Source organism: Haliaeetus albicilla, chromosome 13 (assembly GCF_947461875.1).
Source record: "Haliaeetus albicilla chromosome 13, bHalAlb1.1, whole genome shotgun sequence".
NCBI classification, from domain to species: domain Eukaryota; kingdom Metazoa; phylum Chordata; class Aves; order Accipitriformes; family Accipitridae; genus Haliaeetus; species Haliaeetus albicilla.
In genome coordinates, this window is record NC_091495.1 from 23,837,929 (window position 1) to 23,859,933 (window position 22,005).

The 22,005-nt window shown below is 41.0% G+C and overlaps 1 protein-coding gene across 10 annotated transcripts in view; it reads right to left on the reverse strand.

Annotated features, from left to right (window-relative positions):
- The window catches only part of BIRC6 (baculoviral IAP repeat containing 6), a 187,388-nt gene extending 168,889 nt beyond the window's left edge, over nucleotides 1-18,499 (reverse strand). For all 10 annotated transcript variants that reach the window (XM_069800486.1, XM_069800485.1, XM_069800484.1 and 7 more), the window contains exons 1-2: nucleotides 18,103-18,499; nucleotides 2,156-2,337 (exon numbers count right to left, since the gene is read on the reverse strand). In XM_069800486.1, coding sequence (XP_069656587.1) covers nucleotides 2,156-2,337; nucleotides 18,103-18,373 — 453 coding nt within the window. In that variant the 5' untranslated portion in view covers nucleotides 18,374-18,499. The remainder of the gene's footprint in view (nucleotides 1-2,155; nucleotides 2,338-18,102) is intronic.
- Between the last annotated feature and the right edge of the window lie 3,506 nt (nucleotides 18,500-22,005).

The window sequence follows — 22,005 nt, forward strand, 5'->3', positions numbered from 1 at the left end:
CCATCTGTTGTTAGGTGGTGTTGTTCAAGTTACAAACACAGGGAAATACTTCCCAAGTGCAACGGCCAGCCAGTCCTTTAAAGAGCCACAAACTGCTCCAAACAGAATGGGCCAAATGGCTACTTCGTTATGACCTTGGGAAGTTCAGGGGAAGACAGACAGAAATAAGGCAAATCAGTCCCCTACCTAAGGCTGTATCTGTTTCTCAGATTTCAATAAAAAGACAATTACAATTCTTGTGGCATCTCATACTTCCCAACTCTCTTGCAGGTGACAGAAGAATAACAATAGATTGTGGAAGTTCATAAATCGAGGAAGTCAAAACAGCATAGAAGCTGCATCACAACTTGTCAATGCTGCCTATTAGAAATGCATGAAGATGCATTGCATTACCAGTAGATCAATCATATAAAAAGACTACTTAAATTAAGTGCAAAAATTTGTAGAAAACTTCTAGAGAATAACAAAACATCAAGGCTCTTGCTTGGATAAAGGTTCTTGACCTTCCTATGATGAAAGAGGTGGACTGATGCATTTGTAAGATATTTGCTTAAAATTTACTAAAATTTTCTGAGGTCTGAGCACCTCCTCTTTAAAATTAAAAGTAAGAACTGAAGACTGCTAATGTTTTTGCTCCCACCCCACTGACTTGGCCGTGAATTCCCCAAATCTGTTCCTACTGAACTATATTTTCCAATTTTTTTTCTACAGGAGGGACCTTTACAGAGAAGTGCTCTATTTTAACCTTGAAAGGGTCTGTAAACTCTTTAGAACCACAGAATCTTTAGCCAAAACTGACACAAACTTATAGGTTGTATTGAACCATGTGAGACTGCAAACCAGAGACAGCAAAACTTATGAAAGGAAATTATGACCTCTGTCAGTCTCTTCATACTCAGCCACACATACCAAGATTTTGTAGTTACCCACAAAGGGTGTAAAAATTATGCCAGTGGCAGCAAGCCCGAGGAACCTGGAAAGCTCTCTTTAGAGACTTCTATGAAGCAACATTTTACTGCTGTTACTCCTACTCAAGACAAGTAGTTAAAAACCTCACATATAACACACATTCTTCCTTCATAATAAGCACCTATTATTCAATACTCCAACAGCACATGAATATTTTAAATCAATCCTCAGGATAAGTTTTTGTTGGTGATGCATCAGTCAGTATAAATTTATGTCCCACAGAGATGAGTGGGAAGTGCTCTTTTCTCAGAGTGCTTTAAGGATTCAGAATCTGGATCTAGTAGTCCAGTTTTGTTTTTTCGACTGTAAGCACTATTCTAAATATTACCATTGGCAGATGCTCTATGCTTTTCCCAAAGAATTAATCTCCCTTGTAATCAAAACTGCTGTACAGATTTACTTCCCAGGTCTCGTACTTCATGACCACTACAAAGGTGAAAGCTACTTTCCTCACCACCAAGTGCCTTAAAATAAAGGCAATTGTTAGCTATCTTGTGTTAGGCAATATTTAAAAATAAGAATGTACATGATACCTCACCTAATAAATGCTATGCTAGCTGAAGATAAACCAATGCAACAAGATCCTAAGAATTACACTTTAAGCAAAAATGTATACATTAGATTCCCTTAAAGTGATAGTAAATGTTTGGTTATATTGTCTCAAACCAGGAGGAATCCTGTTACAGCTGCGATAGTCCAAATGTAAATGGGAAGCCAGGTCTGCAGGGAAAAGCCTTTCATTAGGCGAGCTAACCCAGCTAGAAAAGTTAGATTCCAGCACTAATTCTTCATATGTAGCAACACCATATTAGCTGATTTTAATTGTCTTTTTTTCACTGAAAGCCCAAAACAAAAAAATTCAAGGATGCCTAGCAGCCCAGACTAAATTCTAGAAGTGCATATAGATTCCATACATAAGCACTGACAAAGCTCTGTAAATGAGTCCTTTCTTCTGGTCACTAAAAAGTTCCTTCATTCGAAATACTGTGCTCTTGATGAGGCAAGCTCTTGTTTGCTTGAGATACAGATAACTGCAAAAAGCTATTGCCCTATGACAGCTAGTAACTAAGAAACTTTTCCATTACATGTCGTTAATATCCCACTAGAAACTCAGGGTCAAACATCTTGTTTCAGTATTTCTGACAGAGTTATTTACATACTCTTCCCCCCCCCCCCCGCCCCTTACCTCTGTAACCGGCAATTCAAGCTGAACCACGTCATCTTGTTTTGAAACAGGCGTTTGCAGAGCTGTGTCCAACAGTAAGATGCCATTGAGATCTTTCCTACATCCTACCGCATAATCATCCACAAAGATCACTTTATCCACAGCAGAAATATACTGACATTTCACCCGTCCACCTGGTTTAGCTATAAAGGGGAAGACAAAAAGGAAGATCCAATTAGAAAACAGCTTTTATAAAAGACCTTTAATATCTGTTCCCAAAAGTAATGTAACACTTCAGCAAAATCTTTTACTTCTTGAAATGATCATTTTAGCTACTACAACTTTCAGCAGACTTTTATATTTCCTACATTAAAAAACAAACAACCAAAATATATACATCCCATCAACAACTACAACCATTTTATTCCCATAGTAGAAGCCATCATTCAAGTCCTCCTCCTACCAGGAGGCCTAAACTAGTGTTTTCAAGCCTAATGGAGATGCCTGATGTATTTGATGTTAGCTAACAATCAATAATAAGAATTAAATTGTACATATCAGCATGAAAGACAAAATTGCTAAACTATCATTAAGGCTGATTAACACCATTTCATCAAGCAAAACAACACTCAAACTTTTGAAAACTAAGTACAGCACATAACATGTGCCAATGCTACACGTGTTCCTTGAGACACTAAGGTAGCTTATGTCTGCTCAGCACTGCAGTGATGTCAGTAACAGGTTAGAGAAGTTTGGTGGGAGTGGACGAAGACTGTCACCTGATAAATAAGGAAAGGCTGCAGCAATGGAAATTATCCCAGAAACATTTAATGTTACTTGACATTATTACGTGTCTAAGACTGGATGGATTGTAAAATTAAACCCATGTAATATACTATCTGTGTAGAAGGCAAATTGCTTTAATTCACAGAAAGTGTAAGCTGCTGCTACAGAAGCAGACTGTATGTATGTTATAAGTATATGGACACATCATCCAAAGGGCAAAGCAGAAATTACTGGATCGTCAACATAGATCTCTTCTTGTTGCACGGGAACAGGAGTTTCATTAAATTTTGCATTAATCAAGTCCTGTCCCTGTTCTCCTCTTTCCTCAGACACTGGCTACTGTTATTATTATGTATAATTAAAAATCACTATTTAGGTAGCTAGCATACAGATAAAGCATGCAGATAAAGACAGCTACTTAATTTCGTCCTCTTCACAATTTGATATAGTTAAATGGAAATTACAACTTCTCCAAATATAGGGCACATCAATCCATCACATTGCGTTTGTTCTATCCTCTCTTGAAAACTCAGGTCAAGAATAGCTGTCAGCTGCCCTTCTCACCAAAATTTTGGAGACAATGACTCATATACTCTCAAAATATAGGACATATGCCTTTGCCTGCATGAAGTATACTACAATTGTAATCATTGCTGTAACAGTCAGAAACACTTCCAAGAGCCCTGGAATCACTTCATAGTTGTGAAGTTGTTAGTCCTAGCTCAACAAAAAAGGGTCCTCTGAATGCCAAATCAACTAGTTTCAAACTGTATTTTTGCCAATACATTGGAGCTCCTCACACAAGACTTTCTACAGACAACACAGCTGCAGGCAAGGAAGGAAGGAAAGTCATTCTACAGAAAAACAATGGTTTCAACAAAAATTCCAATACAAGTTTTAACATCTTGAAAAGTATTAGTTTCAACAATGTACTGGGAACTATTATGTAAATAAACTAAAAGGTATCTGATGCCCTAAACTAGAAACCTCAGTAGATTCACATGGATCACACTGAATAGACTGCAAACACCAAGTGATGGATCACTACAGGACACTTTCTTTAACCCATCACTTCTCTCCTCCTCCTTCCCAGAGAAAACAGGGAAAGCAGCTCACCTTTTCTGGCAGTGCCAACACCATGAACACTTTCTCTTGCACTTTCCTTATTTTCAGTCAAGCAGAGGAGTACACTCATGCCCTATGACTACGAGTTTAGCAGTCTGTAGGAGCCCCAGCCCTTGTGGCTTTCCAGGCTAAACCATTCTTATTTTATCATTTCTGTAGCGAAGTTAGTGAAATCTCATGTCTAAACCACCAAACAGCTAACGAATATCCTCTGTGTAAGCAGTCCCCATTTTTAGAAGCCAATGAAGATTACTAATGAGGTAGATAATTTGCCTAATCAACACAGTATTTCTGCTCCGTTAAGAAACAAACGAAGTTATGACTAGAGCACAAGAAATATATTGCCTAACAACTGTGATTCTCACTGTGCTGGTTAATATTTTGGTTGGTTACACTGACAGAAAGACTTCGACCAAACTATCTCCAGGAAGTTATTTACAATTGCCAGTTGTATTTTATTCAAAGCACATAAAACCAAAACAAGCTCACTTAGCCTAAGTCGATGGATCTTCAAGTAAATGATTCGATATTTAGTGTCCTTCCAACACCCTGGGAAACACATTCTGCAACTGACTGGTTTACACTTTGAATAGCCTCTGAACTGTTGACAAACGATTTTGAAAACTTGGGAGTTTGATTTTGAAGTTCAGAAAACACATTTCAAGATGGTTCTACTACTAGTCACAAACTATATCATAGTTCACATATGGCTGCCCATATGATTAAAACAGTAGGTTGAGAACCAGGAAACTAAAGAATTTAGAAGTCTCCACTACAGAAGTCACCACTGTAGAAGAAATGCCTAGAAAAGTTTAATCACCCTCAAAGCATCAGCAGAAGGGTCCTTTCTAACTCAGGATCAACGTTTTACAATGTGTCAAAGGACTCCAACCAATATCCTTTGAAAAACCTACTAGTGGCACTAAAACAGTATGTCCTGCCCGTCCAGCCTGGCTAAGTTTACTAGCAGTAAGTAGTGATCTGCATCTTCATGAATCACAGTTCAAAAGTTTCACATAAACTCACTAAATGACTTAAGCCAGATCATTAAAACCCAACTGTTATTCTCATTTTAGCCCCAATTTTTTCAGTTGTAATTTATTTTGGGTGGTGGAAGGAGAAATAGTCATTTAAAGTTTTTAATAATTTTGCTTTTCAGTCTTGGCACAAGTGGATCATAGCTTCTCCCAAGATCTCCCACTTATCTGTATAGAATTAAAAACAAAACAACTCAAAGAAGTCATTAAGCATTTTGTCAGTTCCTATAAGGAAACCTGGCAGGCTGCTAGAATGCTAGAAGTGCAAGCCCAATAGCATACTACATTATAGATCTAGCAACCTGAAACTTAAAAGCAAATAAACATCAGATTGCAGAAACAAAGAATTTGAGAAAAGGAACATTCCCCCTCCGCCGTCTTTGTTTCAAACAATACAGAACAGAGATCAGCAATTTCCTGTGATCAAAATCTGACCTACAAAAAATATTACAAAAAAGACTTGTTTGGAGAATACATAACAATCTAAGCAGCATCTATTGTGCCCCCTTGTCTGCAGGCATCAAGATGAACCAAACTAATCAGAGAATTGGCCTTGCGTTTCAAGTAGAAGAATGAAAAAACTTGTCTCCATTTCTCTGCTACAGATAGCTTTAGCCTCAAAGCTTTAGAGCTTAAGAGAAAGTGTCTGTCACCTGAATATGCAAGGCCACCATCATGAACAGATGTAGGTTAATGTTGATAGTAACACCTTTGATCTCTTCTAATATTGAAAAAAAGTTAATTCACCTTGAAAACTGCTAGCCAGGAATGGCAGTAAAGCATATCACAAAGTCAGTAATTCTCTTGACAAGAAGCTCCCAATGCACAGCATGCAAAAAACCCAAACAGTTTCTAAATTACAGTAAACTAACACTTTTATCTGCAGCTATAAAGTCAGAGTGGTAAACATATGCATCATAGCACTACTTCCATAATGCTAAGATCCAAGACCAATCAAATATCTAAAGTAACATCCATAACTGACCTATGAATGCAGCTAGGTCTTTAGATTAAGAATTAAAGGAAATTTTTTGCAGAAATAGAAATCCCATCAGCTCAGCAAAACACACACATTTTGTGCACTGATTTTGCACTTCTAATTTAAACTACAATATCCAAACAATACCTCAGTACTCATTTCAAAACCAGGGGAAGCTAAATGGATAAGGTTTCAGGAGATCAAAAGCCCTATCTATCCTCTTAACTTTGTATCATTAGCTTTGAACATCAAGCTATTTAAAGGCAAGAGAATCTAAAAACTCAAGAGAAGGGAATGGTACAACTGCAGAAGTCCTTAAAATTTACTGTTAGAATTAAAAATAAAATTTTAATTTTCCCCTTTCTGTTGTGAAGTGTGGGTGTAAAGCTTCAAGTTTACGAGATATCACTCATAGTAATAAGGTGTGTGAAATTCTCCTTCCTGAAGCCAGGTTAGCAGACAGCAAAACTATCCTTTCCATTAGAGACAAAATGCTTCATGCCAGAACATTGCTCAGCTACTTCTCACACATTTTTCACATGTACCTGCGATTAAAAAAACCATATGTACCAGTTATCCTCATATGTTGTGAGGCAGGTGCCTTTCCTATTGCTACCAATTCACACAATCATAAAACAAACTGAAAAATCCAGTTAGCAAGTATAACATCTCATTGTATGCTACCTAAGTAAAACAAGTTTGCCAAGACAAGCATATCAGAACACCTACAGTTTGAGGAAGTTCTACAGTACATACAAAAAAAAAAACAAACCCCCCAAACTGTCTTAAAGTTTAACTTGCTGTCTTAACTTGCTATATTTGCAGGAAACTATTTTGAACTAATACTACGTAAAATCACAATTACGGATTAGCTGCAAAGGGCAACATTTTCACACAAAAGAGCCCAAAAAGCAAACCACTGCAAGTCTGGTTTAAAAAGGAGAAAGTTGTCTCTGAATTGTTTCACATCAGTGGTTCCCAAAGAAAACAAACACATGGTTATGAACATTTGGGAACACAGTAACGAGAAGATGGCTAAGGCATGGCCAAACCAGGCCATGACTGCTCATCATTACTGAATTTATCAGTTATAGATTCTCTCTTGTTCCTCCTCTTCTCCTCCTCACCTACATCTTCAGTGGAAACTTCAGCAGTGCAGTTTCATCTTCCAGGTCCAGGCCTAGCCCCTTATTTGCTCTAAACATCACCTCAGCAAAGCACTCTGCTGCAAAGACACTCCATGGGTCCCTCCTTTCCTCCCCCCCCCCCCCCAAAAAAAGCATTCTCAGACTTGAGCAAAAGATGGAAAGGAATCTATTGGATGAAAACAAGTTCAAGTTGCTATTCTAGACGAGTGATGTAGATGGGCTTAAACCAGCTATACACAAGCAACATTTTCTCTTTCAGATTTCACTATATACACACACCTCCATCTGCCACATCACCTGGAAGAACAGTCCAAAATGACTGAATAAAGCAAAAACTCATTCAGAGCTGAAACATGGAAAAAAAACTCTGAAAATGTTCTCCGAACAGCAAGAATGCCAAAGGAGGCAGAAATACCCAGCTTAAAATCACAAAGTGCCTTCAAACTCCCTTATTTGCCAAAACTGGATTTAGTTAATCAAGAACAAGACCTGTAGATCTACAGTTTATCTTTTCCTTTAGCAACAAACAGGACAGAATTGTTTCAGTATCAGTTTCATTATATGATAGCTGGTTTTAATAATCCTTATTAGAGTAGGAAGATGTGTTATCTGGGCCAAAGCATTAGAGACTGCCACATGAATATTAACTAGATGTGTCTAATCAAGCAACTACTAACAGCTGCTAACATTAACACTTTAAAGGTTTCAGAACATAAACAAAAACCCACTGAGATCAAGGCAGTTCATATTTCGCTAGCTTTGCAGGCATAGGGTCCTCTTCCACTCTGCAGACTTAAACCAAGACTGAATCAGCAGGAAGACACTGGTGAGCTCTTTGTGCCCATGCTCTTTATGTTGTTTCAGATCTCCATGTACCTAACATGGCTGCCGCCTTATACACCATACAGAAACAACTGCTCACAAAGCTTTATACCATTATTCCGAGAACAAATTATGAAAGATTTCACAAGGTATTCTACAATCCTTCCTGCAAAATTCAGGTAAATTGTGAAAACTTAAGTCCCTGCAATTCTCCTGCAAACACCCCACAGAAGACAATGCCTTCTTCGAAATTTTTCTCAAAGTGAAAAACTATGATCAAAAATTTTCAGGAAAGTTGTCTTTCACAAACTACAGACAGACAGATTACACAGCATCCACCCAGAACCAGAGACAAGCAAGGAATACTTCACAGCTCAGTAACAGCAAGTTCCTATTCTTCAAGAGCAATTCCCTTCGCAGCATTTCACAACAAAGAACCTTTGCCAGATTAAATTTTACCACCAGTTCGTCTTTTTGTCACTAAAGAGGCTAGAGCATCTGAGTTCACCCTTTATGTATCCTGCAGCCTCCGTAACAGGAGAAAACATCTCCAGTTACAGCACTTTTTAAACTCCCAAGACTGCTTGGCAGGAAATGGTTTAGATTCCACCCCCCAAGCCCCAATATTATAAGGGGCTGCCAAAATACCAAACTGAGAGAAGCAGCAAGTTCTCAAAAGCAGATGGGTGGGCTACAAGGCAAGTGAAAAACCAGCTAGTCACTGTCATGCGCAAAGTTAGTAGTTAATGATTCAACACCTACCTGGCAGCCAGTTATGAGTGGCATTCAGCAAAGCTTGGTATGGTTTACTATCTTCATCAATGGCTTGGATGATGGGACAGACTGCAACTTTAGTAAGACTGTGGATGACACCAAACGGGAGGCGACTGAGGGTAACTGATGCATTAAATGGCAGGGCTGCCTTTTAAAAGGATCTCAAAAAGCCACAGAAATGGCTTGACACAAACCTCCTGAAGTTCAACAAAGACAAATGCAAGGTCTTACACCTGGTATGGATTATAACCCCACACATCAATAGAAGCTGGGGACCAACTGTCTAGGTGGTAACCCAACAGAAGGAACTTGGGGATCCTGATGGGCAGGCTGAACAAGAGGCACCAATGCATCCTTGCAGCAACAAACTGTTACCACACAGGGGATCACACAGGTGGTAGATCAAGGGAGAAGATTAGTCTCCTCTACTCAGCAATTCTGACCCCACTTCCAGAATACCATGTCCAGCTTCGGTCCTCCATCTCAGATATCACCACATACGTGAGAGTCCCATGAAGGGGTACTAAGACAGTTAGAGGGCTGGAGCACACAACACGTGAAGACAGACTAAAATAATTGGGCTTGTTTAGTCTGCAGATAAAAGGGTTTAGGAGGAAATATAACAGCAGTCTTCCATTACCGCAGCAGTAGTTCAACAGCTATGTTAGACTGCTGAGTTACTACCTTTCTCTTTTTGACATTAATTTTAAGGAAATACAACACTGAACACAGAAGCAACCATACTGCATCAGAAGAAAATGCAAATAACCTCAGATTTTGTTCAAGACAGTGGTCTAAACCAAGTGGTTAGTGAATAATTTAAGAAAGGTTATGTATACAATGGTACTTTGCTGTAACACTCACAGGCCCTGCTAATTTGTACTCAGGGACCTTCTGAGCCAGAAGTGATTTCTTTTTTATATAATGACCTTTGATAAGTCGTTCTTCTATCAGTTTGTCCAACGCTGTTGTAATTCCACAAACATCCAGCATCCACAATGCTCTGTAGCCAGAAGCTCCATATTTTCCTATTTCTCAGTTACTTCTTTTGATGCCCTCAGCTCTTGTACTAGAAGAGACAATCAACTCCCAATTTACATTTTTCACACATCCAGAATTCTGCAAACCTCTCTCACTCTCTTACCACCCCATTCCCAATCATCCCCACCATCACCTTTTTCAGGTTAAATACTGTCTCACATACATAAGCCATCGCACACCTTAAGTTTCTAGCTCTGTTATACTCTTTTTGAGATGGAAATATCAAAATTGCACACGTACAGGCATTGAAATGGACTTATATTCTCAGTTGGGTTCTTGACAATTTCTCTAGTAATTGCTTATATGATAACTACTGAGCATTTAGCTGTTATTTCCTATTTCTAGCACAACTCCAAGATCTCATTCTGGTATTATGAGTCAGTTCAGAGTCCAGTATACCAGGCTCCAACTCCACTAAATTCTTATGAGTGCTTCAAATTAATTAAACGCATTCTCACATTCTCCCAATAACTGCTTCTACATAGGAAAGTTGAAGTAGAACAGACTAGATCCATTCATGTTTAAGTTATATTTAAAAGTGAAACTATTCTTTAGGATGCCTTTTCAAATTCTTTAGAGAAGCTGGCAAAATTGAAAGATCTTATATGTTTAAGACACCTATTTGCAGCATAGGAATACTTGAACATGGTGACTATGTAAGTTTAACCTTAGTTCTGTCACTAAAAGGGGACATTCAAAAAAACTAAGTTAAGCCTTGTAAGACAGGTCTTGCCAGGCTCCTTCTACAGGTAATAGGAAGCAGGTTCCTCCAAAAGTTCAGAGTAAGGACTTTTCCTTTCTCTGTATTGAATGGAGAGGGAACCTAAGATTATTTGTTGAAAAATGCTAATCTTGTTAATTCTGACTTACAAAAGCTATAGGAAACTGAACAAAAAAAATCCATTATTAAAAAAGTCTATCGAGCAGTGTTGCATGTCATCGTTTACATCACAATATGAATCTAGGATCCCATAGAAGACAGGTCAACTAAGTCTATCCCAGTGTTTCTCCACAATAACCACAACGCCTTCTTGCTCTCCAATAAAACACTCCATATCTTCCCAGTCTTCACTGCCACCTGCCCAGTTTCCTTCTTCTCTAACCCCTTCTAACCTTCTCCCCATTGTAATCCAGCTACCCCATTACAGTTCTCAGTCCCATTCCTCACCCTCCCAGCTCTTCCTTTCCATAAGGAGTTTTGCATGATAAAGTCTCTGTAGCCTGTTGCCCTGTAAACAGAGTTTATCAAACTCTTCTCCTACAGCTGCCAAATGCTCAGGCAAGATGCTGATTGCTTCACACTCAGTCTGGTCAAGGACATGCAGTGGATCAAACAGTTTTCCCTCCGTGAACTGTACAGTGGACTGAAGAACTGCCGACAGACTGTATGCTGTGTAAGTCTTCACTAACCAGCACTTGAGACTGGGTATGTGTTTTCACTAATGCTACTAATTTTCAAGACTACTTAAACGATAAGCAAATTCCCTCCTCACTTAAGTTACACATTAAAAAAATTAACAATAAAATACTCACTGAACAGCCCTGGCAAACACCTCAAGAAAATTTTAAACAGAATAGTGTTTGTATTTATGTGACAGATGAGTTATTATTTCCACAATTTTACACTTTTAATCCAGGCTGTAAAACAAAAGCTGTTCTTTCTCCCCTGCTTCTTGTGCATCATCCTTATCTGTGGAGCGCTCTTTCCCCTAACATACATGCAAATCTTCCAAATTAATGTTTTGCATATACCAGATTCCCTGTCTATTTTTGGACCAGCAGTGTGCACTGGGTCCTTTACCAAATCCTGATACTCTTCCCAAAGACAAGGCAGCAAGGAATTGGGTCAATACACAGTCCAGTATTTGACTCCACAGAAACCAAAAGCTGCCAAGTGTTAGCATCCACATGTACTTCACAAACGGAATAACTGGGGGCAATAGCTGTTCTTTCTTGAACTGTCCACTCAGTGACAGGCACTCATGTGGTGACTGTAAGCAGTCATTGCAATTAAGAGAGCATTAACTATTTAAAGGACAGCTTTCTAACAACAGAACACGATACTGTGGCATCACTTAAGAACCATCAGGAAAGTGAACTGATCCATGTGTAAATTTTTTATTTAAAAATTAAAAAAAAAAAAGGTGAGCAGCTACTGATCCCAGTGGAATAGACAACATGCAACAAGCTATCTCACAGCATGACCTAGGACAGACTGATATGCTCAAAAGTTGTCCTAGAGTCCACATTGTTGTAAGCCTTATCTCCATCTCCAAGACAGCCTAAGAAGCATTTTTTTTAAAGACATCATACTGTTCAGGGAGAATTAAAGAATCCTCAAAACAGCAAGAATGGACAGCTTTGTTTCCTGATTTGAAAGTAACTTGGAAAGAAAACCTGAAATAACAGATCAACACCATACCAAAAAATCAGACATAATCATCATTAAAAGCTTGAGAGAAACAATTAAGGTGAATCTTCAGTCTAGGACAGACTTTTCTTATACTGTTTTATAAAACTCTAGGTGTTGCATTTCACTCAAGCTCAAGTTATGGATACCAATGCAATAGTAACCATAAAAATAGTTATAAACAATATAACTAAAGACTCAGAAAGGGTTTCTACTGAGCCAGCTAACATTATGGTGGGCTGCTAGAAAGGACCAATTACAGGACAAGAGAGTATACTAGATCCAAACCACTGATCACAATGATGTTCAGAATAGTAAAAAGATCAGGGCTTCTAAAGATCACTAGGCTGGGCAATCCAAAGCAAAAACCTTCTCCACATTCCCATTACTTCCAGGCCAATAGAGATTTTCCTGCTTCCTTTCATAATGTCCTGGACTTGAACTAATCAATTATCTCTGCCAGAACATATTTCTGCCAAGTTTTTTCTGTATTTTGTATATTACAGTATACCATATGACTGAGAGCTGAGTTGAAGGGTTTACCACATAAGCATATTAAAAGCTGTCTTCACCAAAGCTGGGCCACAATCAGCACTGAGGCTGAAAATCAGTATCTTCCCGAGGATTGTTCATATCAATGAGAAACGCCTTAACTATCTGTGAGATGGAATGGGGCAGGAAGTCAAAGTTCAAATCCCTGACACGGAGCACAGTATTTCCTCTTCGGGTCAGTAAGAAGTATTTCAAGATACATCTTCCTGCAAAAGACCTTTTTAAAGTCCATTTGCAGAGGGCTAGGAAATTTCTGATTATCTGACATCAAAGCATTCTACAACCCTTAATAATATAGTGCCATTGTTGCAATGACAGCCACAAATCCATCAGCCCAGATATGAATGATCTGTCAATAAAATGAAAAATGTTGTGCTATCTTGTCTGGCAACATAACATATGCCTGCATCGCTGTCTGCTGTTACTTCTGGATCACTGCAGTAAACATAGTAATGCAAACATCCCTTTAAAGGCATGTGAAAAGAAGAGATCTCTATTTTTACTCTATTTGAGCTTCTGCAGAAGATAATACAGATGTGCTTCCACAGAGCCTGGAGATATCAATTAATGGCATCTTGACAGTCTGGCAAGATGCATGGCAAGTAAGAAGGGATAACTGACATACTCTGATTAAGCTAGCAGACAAATGGAACACACAGCGGTCTAGAATCTTTACTGGTATGAAACACTGAACTGAAATCTAACAATTCACCTATCCTGTTCTTTGAAGTGCTTAAGGCTCTTCATGAATGACCTTAAGATCACATAAATCAACAGAATGATCTCTCTGAGAAGCATTTTACCCAGATTAGCATTGTCATCCAAGTATACTCAAACACAAGGTGGGCTGTAGCAGATCACTAGATATTTGACAACACTCCCCATGCGATGAGAAAGTAAACAAGGAGAAAATTCTGTATTAATTGCAACAGCCTTCATTATTAATATTTGCCTCATAATTGAACAAATGAAAATAAGAGCCAAGAAGATGAAGAAACTCGCCCCAATTTTGAGGAATGACGGAGACAACTTGAGCAGTATTACCACAGTGAGCTTGACACAGTTGAAACTGCTGATGATGTCTTCAAATAATTCAAGCCTAGAATTGGATGGCAGAGTATCCCAACAGTTTCTTCCTAGAGATTATAAGAAGCGTACACTCGCTCTATGACTTCCAAGCCGCAAAAGAGAATCTTTTCTTCTTGTTTTGCCTCCTGCATCACATAGAAAGTAATCAAAAAAGAAACAGAACTGGGTATCCCTTGATAGATTTCCAAGGCTCCATAATTCAAAGTGAGCCAGCTGAAGACAAACAGGACTTCCCAAAAGGGAATGCTGACAGATAGATGATGGTGTTGAACTTGCTGCCACAGGTGAGCCTCCTGGGCTGGGACCTATTTCATTCTAAATTCTTCTATTGGAGGAACAGCGGTTGAGGGCCTCTGGTGACAATGTAGACTCTCAGTTTCCCCTACAGGAACTGGTACATATGTACAATGAACAGATCTTTTCCTGTATGGATTCAGAAGTCTGTAGTTTGATTACTGTTAGGGTCTCTATAGTAATTTAGAAGGCTTTAGCTATGAAACACTGCATTTTAGTGAACAAGGCTCCGAAGCTATTGCTATGTCAAATTAATCTAGAAAAACCTACATTCAAGAAACATTCAAGATGGTCACTGTCCATCTGACAGTACATCCTATTGTGTTCCTGGCCAAGCTTCTCTGGGAATTACAGCACTGTCCAGTTCAAGCAGTTTTCTTATTTTATTTGTAAATAAAAGGAACTGATAAATCAAACATCTCTGTGAACACTAAGAGAGTCACTCAAGATTATTCTGGAAGTTTGTTTTGATTCTTCAGTGGGGGGTTGTCCGGCTTTTTTGTTTTGGGTTGGTTTTTTTGGTTTTTTTTTTGAGGCAGAGGAAAAGGCTCATCCTTAGTGCTGTATTTGAAGAATGATCATTCATGCTCTTTGGCCACTAGTGTTCAATGTGAAACTGAAAGCACACAAATATTTAAATGCCTAAGAGGGAAAATAAAGTAGTTGATAGACTTGCATGACAGATTCAAAACTAGTCCTGACTAACCACTACTAGCAAACACGCAAATGCATAATATCCAGTAATCACAAGAATTGTCCTTGCACTCCCAGTCTGGCTCTCTGAAATGCATAGTGTGCATGCAACGGCCTTGGTATAATAAAATGGACAACCTTGTGACCAGGTAAGACAAAGATTAATGTTAAAGGATCACCTGATTTTCCCCTTACCAATGGTATTCTTATTCACTGCCATGCTCCAGGCTGTTGCAAATGATCACCTGGCCCTCTAATAGGCCTACAGTGCCCATACAAGAAACAGTTAAAGATGATCACACACTTTCAAGAGAGATCTGATGAAGATTCAGTGTAGTATAATAATAATCATCATAATCCTTATTGGATTCCTACAGTTTGGACTGAGAAGAACAAACCCTGGATCATCACATACATCAGACCAATGATGTTCACATGAGAAACTGAAGCACGCAGACCAGAGACTACATCCTAATGCTTGGACTTGATCTGTAACTGAACTGTCTTTTGGCTGTGAATCTTCTGTCTTGCTCTTTTACACACGATAGAGAGCAATCTGCATTTATGTTCTAATAAAGGCAACCTCCACTGCTCTACCAGATTCAGTATTCCACAGGTTCTGTCTTTTCACTGAGAATGAGCTCAAACCTTAATGTATTGTGGCAGTGAGCTGCAACTACAAATAAAAGCAACACTGAGGCCTGGTGGTGTTTCCTTTTCTCTGCCCCTGCCTTGATGGGGGATCCTTTTTCTTGCTCTGCTTTCTAGAAAGAGAGGCCTGCTATGTTTTGTTTTTCCTCAGGTAATGAGCAATAGCATTTCTGTCCAACATAAATCCTTTGCCCAGGCAAAAGACCTACAGCCCTAATTACCAAGGAGGACAAGCAGTCTCCCAAGAGAAGCAGTTTTAGTTCCCAGGGACTCTATTTTTAGTTATAGCACCAGAAGTCCCTGAAGCAACAATATCCTTTGACCTGTCATTTTTGGCAGGGGAGGGAGCAGCAACAGAGTTGGTCCACAGGTCTGAGTGTCCAGCTACTACTACCTTACATGAAAAGAGCTCACACTATACAGAGTGGCAGACGTCAGAGAACAGTTGAATTCCATTTTCCTCCTCTTCCCAAAGAAGGGCTGAGGAGGGAGAGAACAAGAGTGAACACGGTTGCTAACAGCCCCAACAGACACCAACCGCTGAGATGAACCAGATTTCCGACAGGCATGCCGGTCAGAATCTATAAGGACATTCATTCAAAGTTTCTTCAAACTAAACTAAGGTTATAATTTTTTTTCCAGTAATGTAATCATCAGCTACACTGCACAGATAAAATTTGGGTAGATTGCAAGCAAATCTGTTGTTTCATGGGAGGAGGAGTAGAATCCATCTTTTACAATCATGCTCACAAAGAAGACTGACACTAAAGGAAGTATACAAGACTGAACGTATGTAACAGAAGCAAAGCAGTAAGTTATTTTTAAATAGTCACTGTTTAGGGGAGAATTGCCATTAGCATTCTGAATACTAAATCAAATCCCTTGCAAGGATTCTATCACAGAGAAGTATAAAACAACAGCTTAGGCTTTGATTTACAGTTCACTTCTTTTTCTGTTCATGAGAATTAAACATCTACACAGACAACCAACCACAGATTAAGTCCTTGATTTATGCCCTCTTCATCCACAACTTAAAAGCAATTCTCAAATTCTCGCAATAGCTTGAAGAAAAGTAAAAAATGAAGTTATTAACAATAAAAGCACTTTAGGAGAGAGCACAGTACAAGAAACAATTACAGAAGCAGTGATCTGAATTCTGAACAAAGTGGGAAGCATCACACAAAAGTCTCATTTTCAATACAAGCAATCAACAACAAAAGCAGCTGACAGCTTCTTAATAATTCCACAAAACTTTCTTATTGCCCCAAACACTTAACCCTTACACTTTACAATGGACCACCATTAACTTATGAAAGGAAATCACAGATTTTTGTCCTGTTCTCTTCCGTTTTACATTGTAATAGAGGTGCTGGTTTTCAAGGTGAAAGTACACTCATTACCTAGACTATGGCACCTCCATACAATTCTTAACATTACTATGCCACATTCAGGTGGCAAACATCAACCCTTGGCTACCACCACTCAGCAAAGCTAGGTCTTATTAGTAACGCCCAACTATACAACTCTAAGGAGAGCCTGATGTGGAAACACACAACTAGGAAGAATGGTATCTTTCTAGGGCTGGTCTCACAACACACTAAATAAGCCCCCTGCTCTCGCCAATATTCTGACAAGTACCACAATTTCAGAACCATTAATGAACCAGGAACAAAAGCTGTTAACGGCATACAGATCTTTTGCTATAGAGCCAGCTTGTAAACAGTACAAAAACATCAATGTGCAATGAAGAAAGTTGCTTCGTGGTTATGGAGATGCTACAGTCTTAGCCTCCATGAAGTCAGTACATAATCATGCCTCCTTGACATAAGAGCAGGGATACTGTTACTAGCGCCAGAGAAAGTCAAGATACTCAGCAGCCTGAGGAACTATGCAAACATATATAAAAACATACCCTCAAATAACTTTATGAAGGGCTCTGATCTTAAATAATTCTGAGCTATGAGACAAGTGACACCTGTAAGAAATAAGCCTTCTTAACAAACCCAGATTAAGGCTCAAGAAATAAATTACTACAGCATCAGTTATCAATAAGAACTAGAAGTACACCTATCCCGCATAACGCATTTCTCCTAACCTTTGGAAGGTTCGACATTATGTTATCCACAAGCACATCTAACAAACCAAAATGAAAAAATACAGCCCTATACATCACAGGCTTCCATCCCGGTTTAATCCTTTAGTAACCACGCCAATACATTTTACAGAAGAAAAACGCCTGCGTGCTGCCCACACGAGTATCTCTGACCCGAAGAGTAGGAACCGTTCGTGCTTGAAAAACAAGAAGAGGTGAAAAAGAGCCAGGGGAACCCCCCGGCACCAAGGGCCTGAACCAAGCCCGGCCTCTCCCCCCGCGGAAACCCCTCGCCCGCCACTACACCTGTTTTCAGGCGAGCCTCGGGCCCGCCTCCCCGCGACTCCCCAGCGCCGCGATCGCGCCTCGCAGCTGGCCCGGGGGCTGCCAGGGCCCGCTCTCCGCGCCCCCCCCGCCCCCGCCCGCCAAGGCCGCGGCCCAGGGCCCCGGCAGGCCGCGGGGGCCCCGCGCTCACCGTTGAGTGCCGACGCCTGCAGCGTGGCCCCCGAGGTGCCGTCGATGACTTTGATGGCGCCGCGAGCGGTCACGGCCAGGATGGCGTTGAGCGCCGGGTGGTAGCAGAGGCTGCAGAGACCGTCGGCGTCGCAGCGCAGGCAGCCGTCCCGCAGCAGCAGCCACTCGCAGGAGCCCGGCCCGGCCGACACAGGCCCGGGGCCGGGCCCGGGGCCGGGCCCGGGCGGCACCGCCGCCGCCGCCGCCGAAGAGCAGGAGGCCGCCGCAGCCATCTTCCCGGCCGCTGCCGCCGCCGCCCTCAGGACAAGAGGCCCGGGGGGAGCCGCTCACTGACAGTCCCTGGAGGAGCCGCCGCCGCCGCCAGTCACCATCCGGGTCCGGGTAGAGGGGGAAAGGGAGAGCGCCAGCGTGAGCAGGAAGTGATACAACCGCGCCGGATGCGGAACCGACCGCCGGCCCTAACACTGAGGGGGGGGGCGGGCTAGCAGCCGCTCGTCACGGAGGGGCATGGAGGGGGCGGGGCTCCGCTGCGCGCGCATCCTCCTGCGCATCCTCCTCCTGCGCATCCTCCTCCTCCGCCGCCGCAGCCCCTCCTTCGGGCGCGCGCGGCCGCCGTGGGGGCCGCGCAAAGAGCACCCGCGTCCCCGGTGGCCGTGGGCATAGTGCGCGTGCGCGCGCGCCTCGGGGCGAGGCGGGCAGGGGGCCGGGAGCCTTTCCTCCGCCCTGGGCGCCTCGCTCCGGGCGGGCAGCCCAGCCCAGCCCAGCCCAGCCCGGGCGGCGGCGGCAAGCGAGGCCTGAGCGGGCCGCCTCCGGGAGTGCGGCGGTGCGCTGGAGCCGGCCTGCGCGGCCTTGGCCCTGCCGGCAGAGGGCCGGTGTCGGTGCCGAGCCCCGGCCCGGGGCCGGCGGGGGGAGGGTCTCTGCCTCAGGGTGGAGGGTTGCTCTCTTGTGAGGAGTCGGCGTAACTTCCCCGTCCTGGCTCCGTTTCCTCCAGGCCTTGAGCGCGGTCAGCTGGCCGTCGGCTTTCCCGGGCCCTGCCCTCGTCGCTGCGGTGTCGTTGCCGCTTCGGACAAAAACTGGGTCGTAAGCGGGCGCGGGCGTTTGCCGCCTTCCGCCTCGGGGAAACCGGAGTGGGGATTTATTTTTCGTACCCCGGCCCCGAGACTGGTTTTCTTTTTGTACTTGAAGAGCGATGTGAGAGAGACCCCGTTTAAGTTGCCGCCAGCTTTGGTACCAAGTGAAAAAGCCGAAGTGCGAGTCTGCCACAGTTTCCTTTCAGAATAAACTGGGTCCTTGAGAAGGGGGTCCCTGGCCGCCCGGGGGGGGCGGGGGGGAGGCTCCTGCCTACTCCTGTGGGCGGGATTGTTGCGGGGGGGGGGGGGGTCCGCGTGTAAATACACACAATGGTTCCAGAATGGGGGTCTTGCCCCCCCCCCCCAAAAGAAGTAGGGATGCTGTCATTGTATCCATTAAAGCATTTTGTTCTGAAGCAATATTCATGGTGCTTCGACAATGACATACTAAACCCTTTTGTGTTTTGTTGATATTTTCCCTTTTTACCCACTGGAATACCAATGCAGCTTGTACAGCTAAGCCTATCTGTAGGCATTATTTTATTTAAGTGACATGTTCTAAAATGTTTGAGAAAGCTTTTAGGCTAGTGACAGTCTTAAATATAATGAAGTTTCAAATGCAATGTGGTTTCGTACAGAAGAGTATTTTTATTAGTCTGCTGTAGCAGGGAAATGATCTAAGAAATAGTGTCTGTGTAAAGAAAAAAAAAAAAAAAAAGAACCAAACCAAACGGGTATGTATGCCACCCAGGCTAATAAAAATTGTCCTGAGAGCAAAATAAGCAGCTTTTAAGCTTGCTTCACTACTCAAGCAAAACATAAAAAATCAATAAGGGTAGCAACAAAACTTAAAGCAGATCTCAAGCTGTATGTTGTCTCCACATCAAAGCAATTGATTTCATATACTTTTCAAGTAGGTATAATTTTTCTGATAAACAACAGGGTATATCTGATGAGTAGGAGAGGGAGAAAGACATGTGCATGTGTACGTGAGTAGCTGCTCTATACAGATCATCCAAACAGCATGTCTCATTAAGGTACAACACCCATGTCTACCATGAAAAGAGGCATTTCATCTTGGAAAGGGAACTTTTGCTAGACAGATGTGCTCTAAGTTTCCAGTTTTGACAGACAGAAGTAGTATATAATCACAAAAACTCACAGCCTCAAAGGTTGAGATTGATGATATATAGGAATATAGATGTGTCTTAATTCAGTAAATATAAATGAACTTCATACATTCTGTAAACAAGTTTAATTCAAAATTTTTATAAAATACATCTTGTATTTACACACATACCTCATCTAAAAATATGAGTTTTGTTGAATGCAAAGTTATTACAAACTATCAGAACCATTTGAGAGCTGTCGTACATATTTCTTGCACAGCATATGCAAAAGGTGACCCTAGAGATACTAAGATTAAAAGGTGCAAATCTGCAATTGTGTACAAAATATGTACTATGTTAAGTGCATATCTACATTGCATATTACACATGTGCCAAGTCTGTGGAAAGGAAGTTAAAACTGCAACTATAAGTTTCACAGAACATTAGTATAGAGGAAATGAAGCTATTTGGAGATTAAATAGAACATTCTTGCATCCTTTGAATATTCATAGTCACTTCAGATGCACAGGAGCCATTATGGACATCTAGTGACCAGCTACGCAAAGATGAACTAGGCTTAAAGCTCTCTGACAGCCTCATAACCTAAAAGTGTCCTTGCCCTTCATGATTGTGGTGATGTTAGTTAAACATGTATTCACAGGGTCTGGGTTGAGTCTTCTAATACTAATTGGATAGTCCTGTTAAAAAAGAAATATAAGTCATGAAAAAAAGAGATCAGACCAGATTATCATGCAAGATTCCAAAGCTAACATGCACTTTTTTTTAATACATTGTAGCTTGCATATTTTTTTTTTTTAGAATGTAGAATGAATGCTCACAAAACACTTGCAGATAAGAATAAGCTGCTGGTATAATTGGTTTAGTACAACTGCAGTAATTCCACCAGAACTTCTGTAGAAGTCAAAAATTAGGTGAAAAGTCAATCGCTCTACCAGTTTTTCTCCTTTAATGTATTACAACCTAGAGTATTACATTACAATTTACGTCCAGCATCAACAGTAAGTAGTTCTGTTTAAAACCAACACAAGCATCCACCAGAAAAGCAGACTGAATAAGCTAAAGGTTTGTGGTAGAGTTGGAATTTAAATACATATTTTGCATCAGTAATGAGCGGTAAAAATAAATTACCAAAATGGGAAGTTACACAGTCTAAAAAGCTGAAAAACTACAGTTCTTATAAGGAAGTATGTCCACCATGGATCAAAGACAGCCCTTGCTATTACCTTGTCATGGTTGATTTTTTTTAATTTTTTTTTTTTAATGCTGCAAATAATAAAGGCATGGGGAATGCTTTTTTTTTTGTTACCAAGAAAAAAAAGAAACTGGAGATCTATTTGGCAATACTAAAGACTGAAAATTGCAAATGCCTAAGTTAGTACCATGCAAAATTAACTTCAGCGGACTTCCCTTGTGAAGAAACATTACCATAAGGACGATTACATAAGCAATCAACACAGTACACAGGAAATATTTAACATGTCATCACGTTATTACATAATCCTTGGATAGTCAAAATTAGCAAGACTGTAATTGTTACTAAGGCTGTAATTCTGCCTTATTTAGTGGAGGGAGAATCTGGCCTTACAAATCTTTCTTATTTCGCTTTACAAGGGATTAATAGTACTGGGGGAAAAAAAAAAAATAGATGCATGTTAAATACCATGCTATTAAAAGCAAGACAGAGCAAGATGTTGTAAAACATAG